Genomic DNA, 24,408 nt, shown 5'->3' on the forward strand with positions numbered 1-24,408 from the left:
CGAAGAAAACCTAACTCCAGAGTTCAAGCGGAATAAAACTGGGAACTTGATCTAGCTCGTGCTACCTTCTATCGCATTGTGAATTTGGAGATTAAAGTTGTGGGGGTTGCCTCAGTGATTGATATCACAGAAACAATGTCATAAAAACTAGGGCTGGCCTCGGGTCGGTTTTGTAGTTTCAATGACTGAACCCGGATCCGGAACCGACAAGTGTTTTCGGTTCGGGTTTGCTATTTTTTTTTATCAAGAACCGAACCGACCATTCTCGGGTGGGTTTCTCGGTTTTTCGGTTCCAATATCAGTTCGGTTCCAAGCTCGGTTTTTCGGTTCCAAACTCGGTTCCATATAGAAACACTGCTTTTTTAGCAGTTTCTAGTTTCTAGTTTCCAGTTTTCCTGATTTCCATACATACATTCAAATGATTCAATATTGCACAATCTATTCACGCATTCAAACTCAACATTATCTACAATCTACATATTCAACAATCAACAATCAACAATCAACATCAACATATCAAATAAGCAATTCCCCAAACTGTGAAAGCATGAAAGATGAAACTGATGAAAGCATTAAAGTTAAACCATCAAACACTCAAAACTCTCAAACTGTCAAGCACTCAACACTCAACACTCAGCAATACAACTACAAATTGCAGTTTCCTGCAAACTCCCAAAACTCTCAAACTGTCAAACACTCAACACTCAAAATCTGCAGAACTGCAAAATAGCAGATTACAGAACAATGCAAACTGCAGCAAATAAAAATAAACAATGCAACAAAATAATACACATTCCCAGTAAATTGCAGCAAATAAAAATAAACAATAGACTGTCCAATTTGGATAATTTTTTCTGCTTTTTCTTCTTGGTTGTAGGGGCTGAAGCCGAAGCTTCAGAACTCTTGGTTGCTCTGCCACTTGGTGCAGATCCAGATGCAGCAGTAGTGTGATCAGGAATAGGATCATTAGTGAGAGCCAGTAAAGAATCAGCAAAGAAAGGAAACAACGACCCAAATGGTGGACCAGGTAATTAAAGAAGTGCAAAAAAGAGTTAAGAATAGTACTGTGATCGGAACTGAATATAGTGTGCATTTGATTTAGTAGATTTATCCATCACATAGTCGAAATTATATAAGTGATTTGTCCAAGCATTAAGTTCAACTATGAATAGAATTGTAGTTAATGATTGCACGTTAAATGCAGTGGAGCATGGATAGGTACCAATAGTTTCCTAAATCTTCTTATGACTCAGTTATGTGGTTGCACAATACCAACTAAGTATCTCTAGATTAAGAATTAGCATCAAATACTTTCAACTTCAAGGTCCTGTTACTAGGTCAGTGTATGCTAATCGCTAGACTAACATAAATATCATGCAACCAGGATCATATCTATCTAGCCAGAGCTTCAAGATGTTGGACCAAGGAAATTACCATCATTCTGGCATATGCAGACCCTGTACGACCAGCTCCAATCACACCAACAGTCTGCCCTTTTAGCAAGTTTCCCACAAACCTGCCGTTGTAAAGGAAACAAATCAACAGCGGGAGACACATGAAATGTATAATGAAGATGAAAACTGCTCTTTGAAATTGACAAACACATGCAAACTGCTCTTTGAAATTGACAAATGAATGCATAATGAAGATGAAATCAGACAGGAAACAGCCACAATTAAAGACCAATCTATTTAAGATAGTTGTATACAATGAAAGCATTCACTGAAGATATAATTGCAGAGCAGCAGTATCTTTTCATATATTATAGTCAATAACTGTATCCATTTTCCTAACTGTGCCCACTCAAATAGTTAAAACCCGGCATCAGCAGTAAGAGTTTAATATAATTAGTATAAGCAATGCAAATATGCAATCAACAGAATTAACCACCACAGTGGCTCAAACCACATTCAGTTATAAACTTATAATCATCACAATTCCAAGAAACTAAATTTTTCTCGAAAACTATACAAAGAACATATATTTATATAAACCAGAGACCCAATTGGCACATAACACAAATTAAAGTAGCAGAATTAACTCTAGGGCATCAAATCTCAAATTTCACTAGGGATTCTGGAGCTTACCAATTTCAATCGAAGTGCTCATGGGCATCACAGGCTATGGACTCTGGAGCTTAACAATTTCACTCGAAATCACAGGGCCACATGCTATGGTCGCTGGACTGCACTCACTGCAAGACTGGGTTCAAACGAAAAGGAAAAAGTAGTCAGATTTCACGGGAAATTGCAAAGCGATGAGAGTATAGCGAGAAAAATGAAAGGATTGAAAGCTTACATTGACCCATGGCCCAAATCGAAGACGGATCATCAACCAAATCCCAGGCGGAGTTGCATCAACCAAATCGCAGATGCGATGTTTCTGGGTTAGTCGCGCTCGTCTGGGTTATTCGCGCTCGTCTGGAATACTTGGCCTCGCTCGTCTGGATCTGACCGGCTGAGAGAGTGAGAGAGTCAGAGTCAGATCTTGTGATGCCCCGGAAATTCGTAATTATTTTCCGAGGATTTTCCGGAATTAATTTTATAACAGTTGGACGATTTCGTGGCTTGTGGACGGAGCGGAAGTGTTTCGGACGAATTTTTATTCGAAAAGTATGGTTTTAGGGGGTTTGAAAAGGTTGACTTTTTATACGTTGGGATTCTCCGAAAACTTCCTTCACGAAAGTTGTAGAGCGCGTCGATACGAGTTCGTGGATATGTAGAACGCGAGAATCGGAGTTCGTATGAGAAAGTTATGGCCATTGGAAGGAATTTCCATTTTAGTATAAATAGAAGTTTCCCGAAGGAGAAACTTACTATTTTCATTTCCTTCCATTTCCGGAAACTCATTTTTTTTCTCTCCCTTTTTCTCTCTCGGTCGATACCTTCAGTATCGAAGAAAACCGCCTGACCCGACCCGAACCCGGCCGATCCGACCCGACTTTTCCGGCCAACTGCGGCGGTCTCCGGCCGTGAAACTTGACCAGCAGGGTCGTCTACTCCGTCTGGTCGTCCCTCTGGTGGTCTCTATCGCCGATTCTTCTCCACGGCGGCGCTGCAAGGCGGTGCAGCCTTGTGTTTTCGGACCCGGCCAGAAAACACAACTCCGGCGACTTCATGGCTTCAACGATTCCTTGGTTGAGCTCAGAATAGCTTCGCTGATCGATCCTTGGTGGTTGTTTGGATCGATTCACGTGAAACTTCGATCAACTCGGATTGGATCACTGTTCACGGCTTGTGAGGTAGTTTTCGATCCCTTAAGCTTGTTTTCTGACTTCGATCCAGTTATGAAAGTTCACAAGCATGCTTAGATGAAGCTTTTTGATGTTGGGAGTTTTGTGAAATAATGAGTTTTTGGCCGGCGGCGGTGCACCACCGTCTGTGGTGGCGTTCCGGCGGTGTTCCGGCCACTTAAGGAATTGGTTTTGGTATTATATATGTTCTACTCGTTGATACGAGCGTTTCGATATATAATATGCAAATTTTGGAGTTCGTATGGAATTGTTATGATTTTTGCCGTTTCATACCGATCGATTTATTCGATCCTTGAGGATTCGAGCGTCCGATCGACTTGTGGTTTGGTCACATCGATTGTGGACATATTCCGGGGACTTTGGGAGGCCTCGGATGCGGTTTCGCCTCATTTGGCGTCACCTTGGGAACTTTGGTTCGATTTAGGGTTTCGAACCCCTTGTGATTCGTTGACTGAATGAGAGCTGTAATTCCTTAGGTACGTGACGTAGTACTCCTTGGACGGCTATTTTGTGGATTGGCTGCCTTGTCCTGAATTGAAGACGCAGCGGGAGTTTCGAGGTGAGTAATCTCACAAGGTTCATTTGTGAACGAATTACCTTTATCGTTTGTTGGGGAAATCTCACGATAATTGTTATGAGTATGATCGATATGTGTTATGAGCAGGATCGATGTTTGCTATGAGTAGAATCGATATTTGTTATGAACAGGATTGATATTTGTTATGAGCAGGATCAATATTTGTTATGAATATGATCGATATTTGTTATGAGCATGACTACCCTATTGTCTTGGAGTTATTAGGTTAACTACGACTATAGTTGGTATTAGTGGCATTTATGAATGGATGACTATGTGTGTCTATATATATATTATGGGGTATATATATATACATATATATTCATGTATTAGTGACTTCGTGGTGAATCTTTGTGATGATTGTCATGAAAAGCTTATGTAAGAATATTTGTGTAATGAATCGATGACATCAGTATGGTGAATCTTTGTGATGATTGTCATGTAAAGCTTGTATAGAAATATCTATGTGATGACCAGCGAAATCTATGTGATGATCGCTATCTATGTGATGACCAGCGAAATCTATGTGATGATCGCTATCTATGTGATGACCAGCGAAATCTATGTGATGATCGCTATCTATGTGATGACCAGCGAAATCTATGTGATGATCGCTATCTATGTGATGACCAGCGAAATCTATGTGATGATCGCTATCTATGTGATGACCAACGAAATCTATGTGATGATCGCTATCTGGGCGATGAGTGGCGATATCTGCGTGAATCTATGTGATGATCCTTGAAATCTAAGTGATGATTAGTAGGATGATGCAAATCTAGGTGATGATCGGTGGAAATCTGTGCGATGATCAGTGTGATGACTGCTCGGTAGCGGAGCTGAATTGTTATTAAGTTAACAAAGATCGAGAGGACTGCTGTGATGGTTGGGGCTACCTACAGACGTCAGAGTGTGGGACTTCGATGACTACCTTGTCTTGAATTGTTTGACTTAATGTGACCTCCTGAACTAAATTATATGCAGGGGTTACTATGAATTGTTTTGCTTGTTTTGATATGTGATTTCCTTGATTTCTCCTTGATTGTATTGATTGATGGTTTGATTTACATTAAGAGCCATAGCGGTTATGAACTGTACTCTGTAGTGAGGATAGGAAGGTGATTCATTGTTCTTCACCTTTGATGTCATGTTGATGACAAAAACTCCTAGGGGGGGAAATGGGAAATGAGTGTGATGTTGGAATTCGCCATAGTGCGTTAGGATGGCGTTAAACATTTCTTGAGGAAGTCTTGTTTGACCTAAATTTGTGTAATTGGATGCTAGGATTGAGGTTATGAGCAGAAGGCTTTTGTGAAATTTGTGTAATTGGTTTTGAGTTACTCATACGAGCTTCATAAGCTTACCGGGTTTGTTGTGTGGAACCCGGTGCACTATTCAATGGAATGGTGTAGGGGTTAATCCTGCAGGTCGAGGAGATCGTGGCTGAAGCTGAGGTGACGCCTGTGCAGCTTTATGGTAGGAAGCTATCTTTGTGACTTTACCGTTGTTAAGGACTTCCGTTGTATAGTTACTCTGAGCTGCATTTACGTTTTTTTTTGTTGTTGACAATTTATTTCGTAAGCATTGTAATATATAACTCTATGGAGCGAGTTTATATTAACTTTGAGGGTTCAGGGCATCAATATCTGTGTAAGTTAAAGGGAAAAAGATTCCAGGTATTTTGTATTGATGACTGGACGTTCACGCATATATAATTATGGGGTTATATATATCGATTTTCATGTGTGTAAAATCAGGGGCGTGACAGATCTGATCTAGGATAGAGACTGAGAGAGTGAGAGTTAGAGGGAAGAGATAAATTTTTAAGGTTTTGATTGAATGGACAGGAGATTATGAGATAAAATGGAAGGTTCTGATCGCATACAAGTAGTGACTGATCACATGAGAAATGGTCTATTTTACATAAATAAGCTCAGCCTTATTATCCAATTATACACTGACATCTATATTTCGGTTCTAAGGAGGTTTTAAAAACAAGCACCGGAACCGAACCGTGAAAACAACACCAAGAACCGAACCAAGAAAATTGCAAACACATATGTCATAGAACCGAACCGAACCGAGACTTTCGGTGCGGTTCGGTGCTGTTCCTTCGGTTTTACGGTTCCAAATCCCAGCCCTAGTAAAAACCAAACGAGTTCATTCTTAACACGGCTCATGGATTTTTGGCAACATATATAGTTAGTCTAAAATAAGCTAGATTCTTTAATAAAAAAAATAGCAAATATTTGATGACCATGTTTATCCATAATTTGTTTACATTGTTTTCTCAGTTCACTTGAGAAGAGTAAAAGTGTAAAACACATGTAGACAGCAGGGCCGGATCTACGTATACCACCTGGGTGGGCTTAAACCATTGGGTGGGTTCGAGATTCAGTATATGTAATGTACATTATGTAGGTTCCTGCACAGTTGGCTGACAGGCTTTGCTATCATCAAAGCAACCCAAGTTCAAGCCCTCTTATGTTTCTTTTTTTGTTTACTTATTCCTATTGCCTTCCACTCACTCATATTTATTTTACTTATGAGTCTTTCTAAATGTACCCAGCAAATACCTAACTCATAGTTATTTTACTTATGAGTCTTTCTAAGTGTACCCAGCAAATACGTAAGTACACTAAACAAATTTTTTACACCCAGCAAACTTATAATTCTCTAACTACACTCAGCTAGTTTTCCCATCATACCCAGCAAATTCACACACCCAACAAAACTCATACATCCTAAGGAAGTAAACCAAACACGTACACCCAGCATTAAGAATTTAGAATTTGGATGATAAAGTGCTGGAACAAAATGATCTCTCAAATTCAATTAAGAATGATGTTTCTGGGGTTTAAAATTCTCTCACTGATCTCGACTTTAACCTGTCTCAACTGCATAGCTTGGTTTCTGGTTTGGATCGGAAGATATGTTCTCTTGAAGAAAACAGAATTTTGCAAATATGGGTGTTGCTACTTTGCAACTTTGTTACAATGGCGGAGGTAGGAATATATATAAACGGGGGCAAAAAAATTTCTTTCCTTTTCTACCTCTCCACTACCTATGAACTCAGAGAGATCTCTCTCTCTAATGGTCTTTATTCTGTTCTCTCCATTCTTCCTCAATTTAGAATCCACATCAATCTTTTTTTTCCAAATATCTAATTCTTAGTCTCTTCAAGCTCTGATTTGGATAAAATTCATCTATATCTTCAATTTGTAACTCAATCTTAACAAAAGAATAAAATCTCAGAAAAAAAAATGTGGGTTATTATTAGAATCTCCATACACCACTCCAAAACCAGTTTCATTAATTAAATCTCAAAAAAAAAAAAAAATAGTCCTTATTCACATCCGGCCGACAATGTCTTGATCTCATTGAAGATGAGTAGATCGGACAACATCACCTCTCACAACCAATATCAACAACGGAGTCTCCGTCCATCCTCTGCACTCTGTTTCTCTTCCTATAAATTGTCTTTAGAAAAGAATGTAAAATTAAGAGTATACTCTATATGAGAGGAACAAAAGATTATGAAAAAACAACCTCTGAGGAAGTATGGAAAAATAATGGAACTGAAATGATCATATGAGGCAAAAGTAGAAGAAAATGTATCGCAAACAAATAAGTACATTTAGAGCATCTCCAACAGACTATCTATTTCAACAAAAAGTTATAAATTTGGCTAATTTGAGATAGTTTAGCACTCTAGCAAAATAGCTATATGAAAGTCAAATTTGGCTTTTGCTAAAATCTCTAGCTAAATTTAGAGAAAATAATAAAAAGTTAAACACTCCACGTTCAATTTTTTTAGTTTAGCCAACACTGCTGGAGGAAAAGTTAGAAATTTACTACTTAAATTTAACTTTTAGATGATTTAGCTAAAAAAATAGCTTTTACTATTAGAGGTGCTCTTAGTCTTATTTAATTTAATGTTACGAAAAGTGGTCCATTTGGAGGAGTACTTTGACTCACACAGACGCAAGTCTAGCATGCCCATACTATTAATATATGCCTAATCGATAGCTATAGGGGCCAAAAGAAGCTCAATTAACAAAATTTATGATTTCACTAGGGGTAGTGGCCCCCACTCATCCTTCATTGGCTCCGCCACTGCTTTGTTAGCAAAAAAAAAAAAAAAATTATATACCTCTCATATTCAAAACCAAGCCTGATGGGGCTGAAAGAAATTGAAGATTCTGTGTTCGCCCGTTCGAATAGTACTGATGCTATCGTGCAAGATGATACTACCAAGCTGGAAAGCGTCCAATGAACCTGTTGAGGTCTCAGTGTCAACCAAGTATTGATTGTAGCTTTCAAAACAAGATAGCTTCATAGCCATGTGGCTAATGTGGCTTACTTATGTCGGTGATTCATTCAAGTTTGTATGTATACAATCTTAGTTCTCCTTTGTTTTATCGAAACTTCGGATCATGGTGAGAATGACATAAATATTACTTGGGATCTTATAACATTATTTTGTCAACTGAACTAGATGAAATTAAGATATTGTCGAACAAATTGTGTGAGATGCCATCAAGGCTGTAGTAATGGTATTGATATTAGACTTCATTTTTATGTTTCTAAGTGGGTTTTGAAAGGAAAGGGTATTACAGGAAAACTTGCTGGGTGTGGTTAGAAATTTATAAATTTGCTGGCTATATTTAGATATTTGCTGGGTACATTTAGAAAGACCATTTATTTATTCCTCCTCCTCCTCCTTATAAAGAGTTCTTTTACTTATTCTTATTGCCTTCCGCTCACTCATTTTTTTTTTTACTTATTCCTTCTCCTCCTCTGCCTCTTTCTTCTTCTTCTTTATTTCTTTTACTCATTCCTATTGCCTTCCACTCATAATTCTTTTACTTATTCCTATTGCCTTCCACTCACTCATATTTCTTTTACTTATTCCTTCTCCTCCTTCTCCTTCGTCTTCTTCTTCTTTATTTCTTTTACTTATTCCTATTGCCTTCCACTCACTCATATTTCTTTTATTTATTCCTTCTCCTCCTTCTCCTTCGTCTTCTTCTTCTTTATTTCTTTTGCTTATTCCTATTGCCTTCCACTCATAGCCTCATACCATACGATATATTTAATTACTTTTTCCTATTATCTTTCACTCATACCTCTATTAAATAGGTTTAATGTTTTTTTTTTTTTAAATAATATTTCTCTCGGTATGTTATTCTCTCAAATTTATTTTTATTCAATGAAAAATGATTTCAAATAATTTTCTTTTCTGGTAATCTATTTAACATCTGAATAAAATAGGTCTAATATACTTTAGTTAAATATTGACATTGCGATATGTATCACTTTAGTTAAGAAAATGAAATTTTCTAGCCTACCCAAAGTTTAAATCCTGAATCCTCCACCGGTAGACAATAGCCAAATAGGGTAACAAGCCACATGAACCAGAAAGAGAAAAGATTTGGGTGATTTCGCTGCTATACGCCTTTCAATATCAAAAGCAATCAAACAAAGAATGGAGCATTGTGCTATTCTGTCATGCTCCTTAAAGAAGGGTGAGAACAATAATTGGTGCATTGGGCGTAAACAAAGGAAACTAAAATTGGTTTTTAGAATTAATTAGCAACGATTCTCTTATTATATACTAGCCTTGCTCCACACATGCTCTGCATGTGCATGTAATTTTTTTTTTAATTTTTTTTCTTCAGAAAATAAAAAAGAAACGATAATGGAAGAAAACTGTTATTGCAAAGAGAAGTTAGTGGGTTGTGGGATTTATTTTGTTTATTTTTATTAATAAAAATATAATTTGTAATTGTCGTAATAGCCCTTGTGATTTAATTAATTCTCAAAGTATTTTAATCTCTTAAGGTTATTTCTGTCAAAATTTTTGATTTTGGCTAACAAAACCTCTTCTCTTAATAATAGTATAGATAATACAAGGTTTTTATGAGAATCTTTTATTTATTCATTTATTTTATTTTATTTTATTTTATTTTATTTTATTATTATTTTATTTCTTTTATTAAAAAAGTCGACTTTTCTCTCTAGCGGGAAAACTGATCGAGTTTCTATCTAAGATGGCGGCGCAGGAAGCCATCGTGCACCTAGCTAGGGGTGAGGATGCAATCCAAGATCTTTTTTTCTATGTATGTGGCCGGTTGATGTCTCAGAAACGCATGCTACTTCCGTCGTTTTCGGCGGCGATTTCGTAAATAAGTAGATAAAATTGTATAAAAGTAAATAAATAAATAAGTGAAGGAAGGGCATGAATCTCCCTCTAAAAAATTGTTTTTTATTTATTTTTATTATTTAAAGAAATAAATAAAATGATCATATTACCACTTATATTTGGATGGAAAACGTTAAATATGACGGAGTGGCTGCAAATCGGCAGTTTTCGTCAAGTTTAGGGTGTTAATTTTTGGAATTGCACTTTGGGAGTGTAAATTGACAATTGTTGCTAAGTTTAGGGGGTACTTTGACAATTATGCCTATAAAGTAACATTTTTGTGTCAAAGACAATCTAGCACTGTAATGTCAAACACTCAAACTTCAAATTAGGAAGACAGTTTGATAATATTACTTTCGAACCATGTACAAATTGTATCTTATATCAGAAAGACTAGCCGCCTATTAATGTGTTATTTAAAACACAATTTTGTTTATTCATCTCACCGCCTCATTGATGCTATATCATCGGTCATTAGACAAACTTAAAAAGGTGTAAAAAATTGACTGATTTTCTTTTATGGCAATAGTTAAATTTAGAAGAACTGATGCAAATGTAATTCAATCATTACTTTATTGTTTCACAAAAACAAGGATTCAAAAAGTAAGAAAAAAAGTTCATTGTTCAAAATTTTTGGTCAGAGTAAGAAATGAAACGGGCATCGTGTATAACGGAAAGTGGAAAATCCCTGTTAAAAGGAGTCAGAGCAGGCAAATGAATTCCTCGTGAACTCCTCGCCTATATAAACTGCAGCAACCAAGTCAGTCGTTCACTGCTCTCTTTTCTTTCTCAGCTTTCTGTAAAATTACAGTCGTCGATCTTCTTTGGTTTTCATCTCCGCTATCCAAACATGGGTTACGGGACTCTTGAAGTTATTCTTGTTAATGCCAAACACCTCCACAACACTGATTTTCTCAGTAAGCTTGCTCGCTCTCTCTCTCTCTCTCTCTCTCTCTCTCTCTCAGTAAGCTTACACTTAGATCCATATATAACATAATGAACTTGGTAATACAATATAATATATGCTCTCTTCCTTTCAAATTTGGGCAATTTTCTGCGTTCAGATTCTCTGAATATGCTTATGTCATGAGTTAAATGCTTTTATGGCAGCTAAAATGGATCCCTATGTCATTTTCTCTGTGAAGACCCAAGAGAAAATAAGCACTGTGGCCAAAGGTACCTCGATTGCAATCCATTTGTTTTAAACTTTTGGATCTTCAAGGGTTAAATTTGATGTGTGCAGTTGTGTGACTGCTGGAAGTATATTGTACATGCATTTTTGCAGGCCAAGGATCTAACCCAGAATGGAATGAAAGCTTCTTATTCACAGTGACTGATGATGTGTCCGAACTTCGTTTGAAAATAATGGACAAAGGTACCTTTACCGCAGATGATTTTGTTGGAGAAGCAACGTGAGTGTCGACTAATTACCTCATATATTTTCATTCATCTGTAATTTTGTTCGTGAAAGTAGTTAATTAGATATCAATTTTATATGTGGTTGCTTGCAGCATTCCTCTAGACCCAGCATTGTTCATTCATGGAAGCCTTCCACCAACTTCATACAATGTTGTCAACAAGCACCAGAAATATCGCGGAGAAATCAAAATAGGACTCAATTTTACTCCTGATCCTCAGGTACTATCACTAATCAAAAGTTCACCGCTACTCCTAATTAATTCCTCCAACGTAGTTTGTCTATCATTCACTTTCAATTTTTCCCATAAACTTTTATTTTTATGAGAATTAAAGCCTACCCCATTTTGTATTGAACATCACATTGCAAATTCAAAGCACAAACCCTATATTCTTATAGTGCTTTTTTGACTGACTGTCTTATACATTGTTGCAGAACTATTGAAGCACCTTTTCCTTCTAGACAATATACTGGTGCCGCTGAGGAGAGAGCTATATACGGTGGATGGAAACAATCATCAACTTTTTAAGAACCACCTTGTGGCACTCATTGTAATATTAATGTATGATATGCTCATTTCCTCTAGCTGAGAGAGGAATAAAAATATTATTTTACTGGTCATTGTTGTTCTGTACTCTGTGTTCAAACCCATCGATCTCTATGTGCATCGACTTTTTGGTGGATTAAAAAAATCAGTCAATTTTCCTAATACTGATTGTTTACATAGATTGATATGCTCGCTGGCTAATTCAAAAGTATTAGGGAACTAGAAAACATATCAATCTGTTCAAGTCTAAGCAACCCATTGATCAATCATAACAGTACAATCACAAATATTATCAAAGTGAGCCAGCCCTCAGGAATCTATCTTAATACATTGGACAATTTGTTTTCGCTAAACAGTAAAATGTCTAAATTTTGCTAAACTTTAAATGACATTGTTGGAGTTGTTCAAGTAAATTCAGAATATGTGTCTGGTCCAAACTCTAGGTTACTTAATCTAGTTGTAATAGGGTTTTGAATTAGAGATATTCTCGGAGAAATTCATAGATATCCGATTAATTGTACGATTATCTTTCTTTGTACAGCTCTGATTCTATACCTTGTAATCCTCTATATAAAGATGCCCCTATTATCAATAAAAGTAAGGCTCAATTCTCTCCCAGTTTAGTTTTCCTTAAACACGTTATTAGCATGAAACCCTAACCCTAAAACAAATAGCCAAACCCTGATTCAAGAAGCTAAAACCCTAAATCCGAATACAAAACCTTGAAACATTTTCTGCCTCCGCCACTTAACTTGAAGCCTTCGACCCAGGAATTCAGAACCGGTGGCAGAACAACTAGAACTAGCCGAAAACCTACCGAACCGGCCATCGGAAGCTCCAAACCACCCGCAGCAAATACTCTACTGGTTCAGCACCTTCTAGACCTCCGATTGCTACCAAACTTTTCCAGCAGCACTGATTCACGAACTGGAAGAAGAAACCCAAAAACCAGTCTACAAGTTACTGAACCGGCAACCACAACATCCTGCAGAAAAAACCAGCAGAAGAAGAAAAGAGAAAAAAAAAAGGAGGCAGCCCAAGCCGCGGCCCACTGAAGCAGGCCCACCTAGGCGACACGTCAGCACGCCACGTCATCAAGCCACGTTAGCACTCCACGTCAACTCCCGCAACAGGCCACCGCTGGCAACTTTTCCTACCACTTTTCTGGTGACTTTTTCCAGCCAAATTTTTCGGAGACATATTTCGAGGTCATTTTTACTAAAAGTTCCCGTTTTTGAGTTTTTATTCATTTTTTCTTCTTTTTCTCGAGGACTTGCAACCTCCCTTCTTCTACCCCCCCCCCCTTCTTTTTCATAGGGGAGACTAGAAGTTAAACTGTGGGTGTTCATGCTCACTCCAAGCTCAGAACCTGTTGAGATCTCCAATCTTAGAGTTTGGAGAGAATTTATGATCGACCACTTACATCATTGTTTCGATCTAATCCAATACCTCTTGGAATCAAATTTCTTGGAAGCAACTACGCTCAGAAATCTCTAATTTCTTGGAAGCGATTATGCTAGGAAATTCATAATTTCTTTAGAGCGACTACGCTCAGAAATTTTATAAATTTTTCATGGTACCTTTTTAAGCTCCGAAACTAACCCTATTTTCTTGTTCTCTTTCAAGATGAGTAACCTGAATAAACTGGACTTCGCTCTATTGGAAACAATTGGCTCTGGATATCACAAGTGGGTTGGTGATGTCCGCCAACATCTCAAGGCTGATGGAATCCTGAATACGATTCTCGAGCCTAGTGAGGACGTGCTAACTATTGAGCAGGCACAAACTTTGGAAGCAAATAGAGCAGCCTTAGAGGCAAATAAGGCGAAAGCCATCATCCTAATAACTCATCATATGGATGATTCGCTCTAGTATGAGTATATGAATGAAACAGACCCCAGAAGGCTGTGGATCTCACTCAAAGAAAGATTTGGCGACGACTGTGACTCCCTGCTTCTTGAACTAGAAGTGAGATGACATAGTCTCCGCTTCTGTGATTTCAAGTCAGTTATTGACTACAACTCGGAAGCACTTCACATTAAATCCATGATGGAATTTAATGGAAAAGATATCACAGATGTGATGTTGATTGAGATGACTCTCTCTACCTTCCCTGTCTATGCTTTGATGGTTGCAAAGAACTATCAAATTGATGTTACTGCAGAACGGATCACAAGATTTCATGAGCTTATTGGAGCTATAAATGTCTCTGAAAAGCATGACAACATCCTTGTGAAGAACTATAATTCGAGAACCGTGGGAACAGAGCATCTTCTAGAGTCCAATTATAGTCGCGCCGCTGATGGAGGGGGCCAAGAGCGAAACCCTCAATCTAGGGATAATTATGGACATTCTAGTCCATATTGTAGCTCTAATGAGGAAGGTAATCACCAAAATAGACGAACACGGAACCGAAGAGGTCAACGTAGAAAGAGAAAGGGAGGCAATGCCTTTGGCCATGTTGGTGGCGCCACCAACACTAAGAGCCATCCAAATGTCGCTTTCAAAGAGCCTCAATCAATGGAGTCTGAACACAGAGATGTATGTTCTTGATGTGGATTATCCGGTCATTGGGCACACATTTGTAGAGCTTGTAAAGAAATTGTCACCGCCTACAAACCATATTGTGAAGCAAGAGAAGCTCACTATGTGGAGTAAGAAGATCAAGAAGATGATCTAGAGTAAAGGGTTGAAGATTACAAATCTGGCTGGGATCAATAGATCACCAATTCTGTTTAAGTCTTTATTTTTCCAAGAGATGTAATAGGCAATTGCCATATACTTTGTAATAAATTCCATTGGTTTAGTTTTCTTCACATAGGCTCATCCAAAATGAGTATGATGTTTAGGAAGGTTTTGAGATAAGTGATACTTAAGTGAGCCTTGCTCCACCGACATCTCTCTACTCACCTGGTCATATTTATTTTGGAGTTATCGAAAGAAGTCAAACGACTACCTTTGTTTTGTATTAGCTAGCATTTGGATTAGATTCTCTTAATGGTTAAGAGACAATGATGTACTCCATTAGCTTATTAATAAAATTTCCAGTTCTTTTCATTATAACTTCATTTTGATTCTGAGCATATTACTTTGTGACTATGATGGCTGGGCCATCAGTATTAATTCAAGGACATGGAATAGCCCAAGTTCCCCTTGCCAAAGGCACCTTGGCTATTGTCACAGAAACTCCCTACGCTTCTAGGGTAAATCTGACCTTTGAATAGCCAACTGATTCCATGCGAAATCGCATGTAGAGAACGGAAATGAGTTCCTTTCCAATACCTCTAATGATTGCAAACAAAAGCGCATCTTAGAGAAATTTATGTGTCTCTCTAGTAGACTCTATGTCACTATATATTCAAGCTATTAAATCCGATAAAGTTATGAGAGATGATCTCTTGGATTTAGACACATATTGGCTTTGTCATGACAGGATAAGTCATCCTGTTTAGGATATGATGATCCATCTACTAAAGACTTCACACAGACATCCATTCTCTTGAGCGAAATGAAGCGTGAATTAAAAGTTGATTCCTGGACTAAGTGTGAACATCGCCGCTAACTTTGGCACCGCCGCCGTCCACCACCAACCTAGGGCTGGCATAGTCCCTATCCATGACGCTATGGATGGCATCCATCCTGGTGATGGTGCCCTAGGTGATGTTGCAATCACCAAATTTACATCAAATAGTGTTTCAGATGCTTAGGCCCAACCAAAATCCTTATTGGTTGCTTTTAAAGCCTCTCGCTCGTTTTACAAAGCATGTTCCTTAGGGAAATTAGGACTAAGACCGTCCCATGAAAAGGATATGAAAATACTCATTCTGTTCTTACATAGAGTTCGTGGGGATTCTGTGGACTAGTTCAACCAACTTGCGGATGTTTTAAATATCTCATAAAACAATCTCATGATGTTGGTTGACAAGCAAACACGCTGCTTATGCTACACTCCTAGCATATATCATATGATAACGGGCTCGCTCCCCAGATCATCATATTCAGTCAATTGGATTTGACATTGCTAGAGAGTTTACATCGAAGACTTTCGATGGTTATTGCATATCACTGGGATTAATGTTGGACATCATATTCTCATGTACACAATCAAATGGTCTCATGGAAACAACTACGATGGTAGCCAGGATATTGATAATGCACACCAATCTCCCTATATTCTCTTGGTGATGCAATATCGCATGCAGCTATGCCAATTCGTCTACCACCCACTGCTACTCAATCTATCTCTGCTTTACAGCTAGTGACTGGGTACAAGTACTTCGTACTTACGCACATTTAAGTGAGCCATTTAGGTGCCAATTGCGCTGCCACAGCGCACTATGATGGGTTCTTACAGACGAATAAGCAACTCAGTTGGATTTGAGACTCCAACAATCGTCCGCCACTTAATGCCCTTGCAAGGCGATCTCCTTACCTCTAGATTTGAGGATTGTCACTTTGATGAGATAGTCTTCCCGTCGTTAAGGGGAGATCAGAACACGGATGTTCAACAGGAAGGACAAGAATTGTCATGGTCTGTCCCCACTATGTCTTATCTCGATCCCCATTAAAGTGACGAGATCACACATATTTGCTGCAAACATGCTTGTAAGGAAGGATGTCCCTACGAGAGGACGTAGCGCCACCCTACACTGAGGTAGGCATAGCGCCAACGCCATAGAGAGTGGCACTCTGGCGTTATAGGCCATAGCCCCAGCTAAGATGCGTAGAAGGCCCATGGGTTTGAAGAATACTTTGGCACATTCTAATCCTTTAATCATCAACACTCAAAATCCGTCTCATGAGAATCTTTTGGAGTATGGTTATTGTTGAGGGACGCCTCAATGTTAGAACCTATTCTTGAGAATATAGAGCTCTTTGAAAATTACACTAGTGTACATGAGACGTGAAATAGAAACTCCATCATAATTGATTATGTAATCGCGTATTTTGTTGCGCATGAGTTTGTTGAGTCTGATGATATTGAACCACACTCAGTTGATGAATGAATGCCAATGTAGAGAGATTTGGCCTAAATGAAAAGATGTGATCCAGGTTAAGTTGGATTCTCTAATGAAGAGGAAGGTTTTCGAGCTAGTGATGCCAACACCACCTGACATAAATCCTGTTGACTAATGGGTCTTCATTAGAAAGCGTGATGAGAAAAAGATATGGTAATCTCGCCTTATGGCACAAGGCTTCTCACAAAACTTCCTGGAATCCACTACGATGAGACATATTTTCTTGTAATGGATGTCATTGCACTCCACTACCCTGTCAGTTTGGTAGTTTCTGAATAACTGAACATGCAGCTTATAAATGTGGTCACTACGTATCTCTATGGGGATCTAGATATGGAATGTACATGAAGGTTGATGGTGAACTTCATTTACCCAAGTCAAGTGGCTCTAGACCACGGAGCACGTTTACAATAAGGTTGAAATGCTCACTAAAGTGACTACTTGATTGGGAATAGATATGCCCATGCGTTTCCATAACAAGTTTTGGATTCTATCGCATTTCATGTTGGACATGATCTTCATTAGAAGCCCTTAAAGAGTTAAGGGAAACCGCTAAACACTTGAAATCTAAGTTTGAGATGAAGGATTTTGGGAGAACACGATTATGTCTCAGTTTGGAACTTGAGCATCGTGTTGATAGATGCTTAGGCATTTTGACAAGGTCAAGCCTTCAAGCACCCCATGATCGTCCGTAGTCTTGATCCTGAAAAGGATTCTCTTCGTCCAAAGGATGATGACAAAGACGTGCTAAAGGCAAAAGTGCTATGCTTAAGTACAATAGACGCATTATTGTACTTAGCTCAACGCACAAGACCGGACATCTCATTTGCCGTGAACTTGTTAGTTAAATATTGCTTTGTGCCAACGCAACGCCATTGGATTAGTGTAAAAGATATATTTTGGTAATTCAGATGTACGATTGATATGAGTTTGTTTTATCCCTACAGAGAGATGATAGATTTGGACCCATCACACACCATTTCACTCACTCATATTTATTTTACTTCTTTCTAAATGTACCCAGCAAATATCTAAGTATATCTAGCAAATTTTTTACACCCAGTAAACTTGTAAATCTCTAACTGCACCCGACTACTTTTCCTATCATACCCTTTTCTTTAATTAAGCCCAGCAAATTCACACACCCTGCAAAACTCATACATCCTGAGGAAGTAAACCAAACACGTACACCCATCAGTTAAGAATTTAGAATTTGGATGATAAAGTGTTGGAACAAAATGGTCTCTCAAATTCAATTAAGAATGATGTTTCTGGGGTTTAAAATTCTCTCACTGATCTCGACTTTAACCTAACTCAACTGCATAGCTTGGTTTCTAGTTTGGATTGGAAGATATGTTCTCTTGAAGAAAACGAAATTTCACAAATATGGGTGTTGCTTACCTTTGCAACTTTGTTAGTAGGAAAAAATTGATATACCTCTCATATTCAGAACCAATCCTGATGAGGCTTAAAGAAATTGAAGATTCTGTATCCGCCCGTTTGAATAGTACTGATGCTATCATGCAATATGATACTGCCAAGTTGGAAAAGCCTCCAATGAACCTGCTGAGGTTTCGGTGTCAACCAAGTGTTGATTATAGCTTTCAAAACAAGATAGCTTCATAGTGATGTGGCTAATGTGGCTTACTTATGTAGGTGCTCCATTCAAGTTTTTATGTATACAATCTTAGTTCTCTTTTGTTTTATCAAAGCTTCAGATCATGGTGAGAATGAAGTAAATATTACTTGGGAGCTTATAACATTATTTTGTCAACTAAACTAGATGAAATTAAGATACTGTTGAACAAATTGTGTGAGATGCCATTCAGGCTGAAGTAATGGTATTGATATTAGACTTCATTTTTCTATTTCTAAGTGGGTTTTGAAAGAAAAGAGTATTACAGGAAAACTTGCTGGGTGTAGTTAGAAATTTATAAATTTGCTGGGTATACTTAGATATTTGCTAAGTACATTTAAAAAGACCCTTTACTTATTCATCCTCCTCCTCCTCCTTCTTTATTTCTTTTATTCTTATTGCCTTTCACTCACACATTTTTTTTTTTTACTTATTCCTCCTTCGACTTCTTCAACTTATTCCTATTCCTATTCTTATTCCTATTGCCTTCCACTCACTCATATTTCTTTTACTTATTCCTCCTTCTTCTTCTTCAACTTATACCTATTCCTATTCCTATTCCTATTGCCTTCCACTCACACATGTTTCTTTTACTTATTCCTTCTCCTCCTTCTCCTTCTTCTTCTTTATTTCTTTTACTCATTCCTTTTGCCTTCCACTCATATTTCTTCAACTTATTCCTATTGCCTTCCACTCACTCATATTCTTTTTACTTATTCATTCTCCGCCTACTCTTTGTTGTTGTTGTTCTTCTTCTTCTACTTATTCCTATTGCCTTCCACTCACTCATATTTCTTTTACTTATTCCTTCTCCTCCTTCTCCTTCTTCTTCTTCTTCTTTATTTCTTTTACTTATTCCTATTTCCTTCCACTCATAGCCTCATACCATACGATATGTTTAATTAGTTTTTCCTATTTTCTTCCACTCATACCTCTATTAAATAGGTTTAATGTGTGTGTGTTTTTTTTTTCTTTTTGGAAAATAATACTTCTCTCGGTATGATATTCTCTCAAATTTATTTCTATTCAATAAAAAATGATTTCAAATGATTTTCTTTTCTGGTAATCTATTTAACATCTCAATAACATAGGTCTAATATGCTACTAAATATTGGCATTGCGATAGATATCACTTTAGTTAAGGAAATGAAATTTTCCAGCCCACCCCGAGTCTTGAATCCTTCCCTGATAGACAGTAGCCAGATAAGGTAACAAGCCACATGAACCAGAAAGAGAAAAGATTTGGGTGATTTCGCTTCTATATGCCTTTCAATATCAAAAGCAACCAAACAAAGAATGGAGCATTGCGCTATTCTGTCATGGTCCTTAAAGAAGGGTGAGAACAATAGTTGTGCATTGGGTGTAAACAAAGGGAACTAAAATTGATTTTGAGAATTAATTAGCAACGATTCTTTTATGATATATAATACAAGGTTTTTATGAGAATCAACACCATAAAAATTTATCTGGGGTATTTTCTACCGTGCAAAGAAGACAAATGACATGATATATTCGGAATGAGAAGTGAGCGTATTCAATAATTTTATAGGATATAGATATATGAAATTCAAAAGACATACGCACAACCCATATGCTGACCAAGTCATACGTTAATTTATAAAATTTCATGTCAAAGTAATGAATAAATAGACTGGGTCACAGCTTTTACATAGAAAAGTACGATACATTTCAAAAGAATGATTGAAATTCTCGTTCAAAGTAGTTTTCTAGATCTAGAAATTTAAATGATTTCGAGATGTGTAAAAAAATGGATTATGGGAAAATGTTTAACACAAGGGAAAAATAAAGATCCTTGTACATTACTAGCTTACTAGCCTGGAGAATCTCAAATCCAGTGGCTGACCAACTTTTGAGCAAACATTTTCATCTTCAATTTGAGATCCTTCACTCTTTTGTCTTCAATTGGGATTTCGATCTTGTTGCAAAAATTTTAAGATAATGAACCTTTTTTTTTTTTTTTAATTTTATTGTAGGTGTGTCATCAAAGTGCCATTCCTAGAAGGAGGCCTCCGAGTTTTGCGGAGTGACCTCGACGGGGGAAACCTAGGTTTTGTGGAGTGGCGGCGGCGCTTTCCCCTCAGGTAAGTGGACGACCGTGACGAGGTACGGCGACGGCGCGAGGTGGGTTCTTGGCGACGATCGTGGGGTGCGGCAGAAGTTTTCGATCGGAGGCTTCTCTGATCGTGGGTGCGGCGGGGCTCCTGGTTTGGTGGCTTCTCAGATCGTGTTGGCAGGCTTTGATCCAAGCGGTGACAGTCTTTGATCGCGGCGTGGGCAGGGGCGGTCGACGACGTTGTTTGCTCCAGGTGTGTTCGGCTCCGTTCGTGGTTTCGGGTTGAGACGGTGTTTGGATCCTGTTTCTGATCCATCCAGCCGAGCTCGGCAGCGAGGAGGCGGCGGGGTTGCACAGGCCGTTTGATCGAAGTCCAGTCTTGACCATGGCCATGGTGGAGGTCCACGGCTGGCCGCCGGACTGGTGAATGGAGGCTGCTCTCTTGGAGTCTGAAGCAGTTGGGTCTGGGAAGGAGAGGGGTCAGAGATGGGCCTTGGCCAGTGGGCCTCCGCCTGCCTGGGCCGCTCTTAGTGGTTTGGCTGGGCAGCCCATTCTCTTATTCCCTTTCTTTTCTTGGATCGGGCCTGGTTTAGGTTTTTGGGAGAGTAGTAGTTTTTTCCATTTTCTTGTTTCGAATAATTGAGCTTGGCTCGGCTCATCTCCTATTTTGGCCTTGATCGTTGCTGTGTGTTGATTTCACAAGTGGTGATGTACACCATACAGGTCTTAGCCGTCAGTGCTTGTTCTGTCAGTTGCTTCGATTTAGGGTTGGTTAGGTGATGAGTTTTTTACTTGTTGCATTTTCTTTTTCTCGTTTTGGCTAGTAATAATTTGGTTGCTTTGTGCAGTTTGGTAGGAGTTTGGCTGCTTTGCGCAGTCTGTATTGTGCTTGTATTTGTACTATGAGTGGTTTCTCGGAACCTTCTAGCTTGACGCTGTGACGTCGTAATATATTGGAACCAGATTCCATTCCCCTCAAAAAAAAAAAAAAAGTGCCATTCCTGGAAACCTAGCTCAATGGCATTACGCAATTGCAATCAGGAAATATTACATTATAATGGCATTACACACGATTTGGAAAGAAATATTACATTTATTTAACAGAAAGGTAAACCGTACACTTACAACAAGAGCATTATAAGCAGGAAACCATACATTTATTAATTGAAATGCTAAAGCCCATTGCAGGAAAGTAAACACAAAAGCGATGGTATATCAATGGTGAAATTAACCAGAGAGCTACGTTAAAAGGGACCCCGAACTAGCTCTACTGGACAGGATCTGCTAGCTCGGGAATCACTTTGAAAGTCAAGCCTGAACCACCCAACTTTTCTTCTATGACTTTAGACATTCTCTCCTCCATCTTAGGGGTCAAATAGTTAACCCAATCTCCCACCTCAGCTTTTCTGAACAGGGTCTTGTTCTCCCAGTTCATGACAAACGTTCCAGTTTTGTTGATCTCCAACTTTTTCATGGCCTCAAAAGAACAGAGCTTTGCTATTGCTTCAATCACACCGTTTCTCTCCTCCTCCTCAGTGAAAGGGCAGTCTAAAAACTTAGCCAATGCCTTCAAGTGAACTACACCATCTTCCTTCATGTCCTCGTACTTCAAGAATAACACATTGTTAGGTCTCTTCAAGCTCTCTTTCCAGTACCCCAAAATGTGATCCCAAAATGGACCAAACGCACTCATGCCTTGGCAATACATATCAAAGGCCTCATCAAGCGACAATGGAGATGAAGATTGCGGACGGACTTCGTTAACGAAATGCCAGGCAGAAACAAATGAGTCGAATGGATTTCTGCAAACATAAATGATCTTTGAATTGGACTCTTTAATTGTACCCAAAGAAGGAAAGGGAATATGGGTCGCAAAGAGTCTTGGCTCAGGAAACTTGGATGAGAAATCAGGAACTAGGTTGCTTGTATAGAGATCCAACTCAAAAAATAGCACAAGATTGTGGGAGTTGGAAGTGAGCAAGGGATGGGTCTGTATTTCGAAACGGTGTCGATTCAAAATAGCAAAAGTCAAGGCTTTTAACCATGTTGTGCCGGATTTGGGTAGGCTGGCCACAACCACGTCGGAGTCTTTAGCATGGAAGTGCTTTTGGAAAGAGATTACGGCTTGGAATACTTCTGCTGATGGGCACCAAAAACCTTGGAATTGATATTGGCGCAGATGGGTTATCCAGCCTCTTTCTTTGGGGACAGAAAGGAGTTCCTTACACTCACTGCTGAGGTTTTTTTCTTCATGGTCAGGCGGCTGATTTTCAGTCATAGTAATATATTGAACTGGTAGTGGTAGCTAGTTAGAAACTAGACCTGGCCTGTAAATCAGCTCACAGAGACACCCACATGGATATATAGTCAATAAGGTAGCAGCACGCTCTAGGTAACTACGCACTGAACTTCACGAAAAGGAGGGAAGGAAAAAAAAAAAAACAGCTCTACAGCTCTCTCTATACACAAGAATTTCGTCATGTTATATTAATTTGACAAAGACGTTGCCTTACTAACAAGCACAAAGTGGATGAATGACATTCAATCGTGCATCGTCCATCAAAATATATGTAACATTCATTCGAGTATGTCGGCTTGAACTTCCTTTATTGGCTGCAAAATTTTGTGTGCATAGAGCTCCGCCACAATACAGCGACATTTATCAAGCATGGCCACCCACTCTGCCACCTGAAAGCTGTTCATATTCCCATATTAATTCATCCATTTATTTCTGTCTTTAATTTTCATTTACATTTATGTTCCTTTGTCATTTATTAGTTCGATCTGAAGATCTTGATCCCTTGAATGACCAAATTTGATGATGTTAGTTTGATCCCTTGAACCAATCCCATTCGATTAGTTTTCTTCTGCTGAAATCCTAAAAGGAAATATGGCAATGATTAAATTGTCAACTAAAATAGCAAATAAAGTGGTAAAAGATCGATATATGCAGATTCTATCATCCAAGAGATCGATGTGAAGTGGTGCTTACTGGCACCTAAAGATTGATTTTATTGGGGTCTTGGCAAGCCACAAATCTCTGTTGGGAGTCTGTTAAGAAGGAAGAAACGATGTCTTGTGCAGTTAGTGCAGAAACAGTAACCTTCAATGAGATCGGCATCGATGCTTCTAGATCTACGGATAGACCAAGAACTTGAGTCATCCAAGCAACAAATCAACAAAGGCGCATCCACATCGACATAACAAGTTGGAAGAAATATATAAAGCCTGGGCTCACTGGCGGATCCAAGTAGAAGCTTGGGCGGGCTCCAGCCCGTTCGAGATTTTTGGGTCTAAAAAAAACAAATTAGATGTATACATTTTTTAAGCCACCCAAAGTACCCTACTCTCCCGACTCCAGAGCAAAAAACGACTTCGGGCTATTCAATCTGCCCAGTTCGGCACTCTCCTCCAGTCGTCCTCCTCCTCTCGCCTTCTCTGCCCTTCTCCACTTCTCTCAGAGATGAAGACATCAAGACATCAAATTCTCTTGCTCTGAAAATCTGATATGCAGCATTCTCTCCGTCTCCTTGTTCTGCAAATCTGCAATTGATTTCAATACTTATCAATTGACAATTGTTGTGCTATCTCGACCAGGAGCTTGGCCTCATTCGAAGGGCTTAGACCCTCAAACAGCAAGTTTGGTTCTCCAGCTGCAGACTGTAGTGTCATTGAACCACT

General features: G+C 38.6%; 2 protein-coding genes across 2 annotated transcripts; one reads left to right on the forward strand and one right to left on the reverse strand.

The window, feature by feature from the left end:
• Positions 1-10,777: 10,777 nt before the first annotated feature.
• LOC112181945 (elicitor-responsive protein 3) lies at positions 10,778-12,073 on the forward strand. Its single transcript, XM_024320350.2, has 5 exons — positions 10,778-10,952; positions 11,146-11,211; positions 11,321-11,447; positions 11,547-11,673; positions 11,888-12,073. Exons 1-5 carry the CDS (start codon positions 10,886-10,888, stop codon positions 11,894-11,896), a joined length of 396 nt encoding a protein of 131 aa, XP_024176118.1. The 5' UTR covers positions 10,778-10,885; the 3' UTR covers positions 11,897-12,073.
• Positions 12,074-21,867: 9,794 nt separating this feature from the next.
• On the reverse strand, positions 21,868-23,552 carry LOC112182289 (cytosolic sulfotransferase 15). The gene has a single exon (XM_024320726.2). It carries the CDS (start codon positions 23,003-23,005, stop codon positions 21,995-21,997), a length of 1,011 nt encoding a protein of 336 aa, XP_024176494.1. The 5' UTR covers positions 23,006-23,552; the 3' UTR covers positions 21,868-21,994.
• Between the last annotated feature and the right edge of the window lie 856 nt (positions 23,553-24,408).

The sequence above is a fragment of the Rosa chinensis genome, chromosome 1, assembly GCF_002994745.2.
Source record: "Rosa chinensis cultivar Old Blush chromosome 1, RchiOBHm-V2, whole genome shotgun sequence".
Classification (NCBI taxonomy): Eukaryota; Viridiplantae; Streptophyta; class Magnoliopsida; order Rosales; family Rosaceae; genus Rosa; species Rosa chinensis.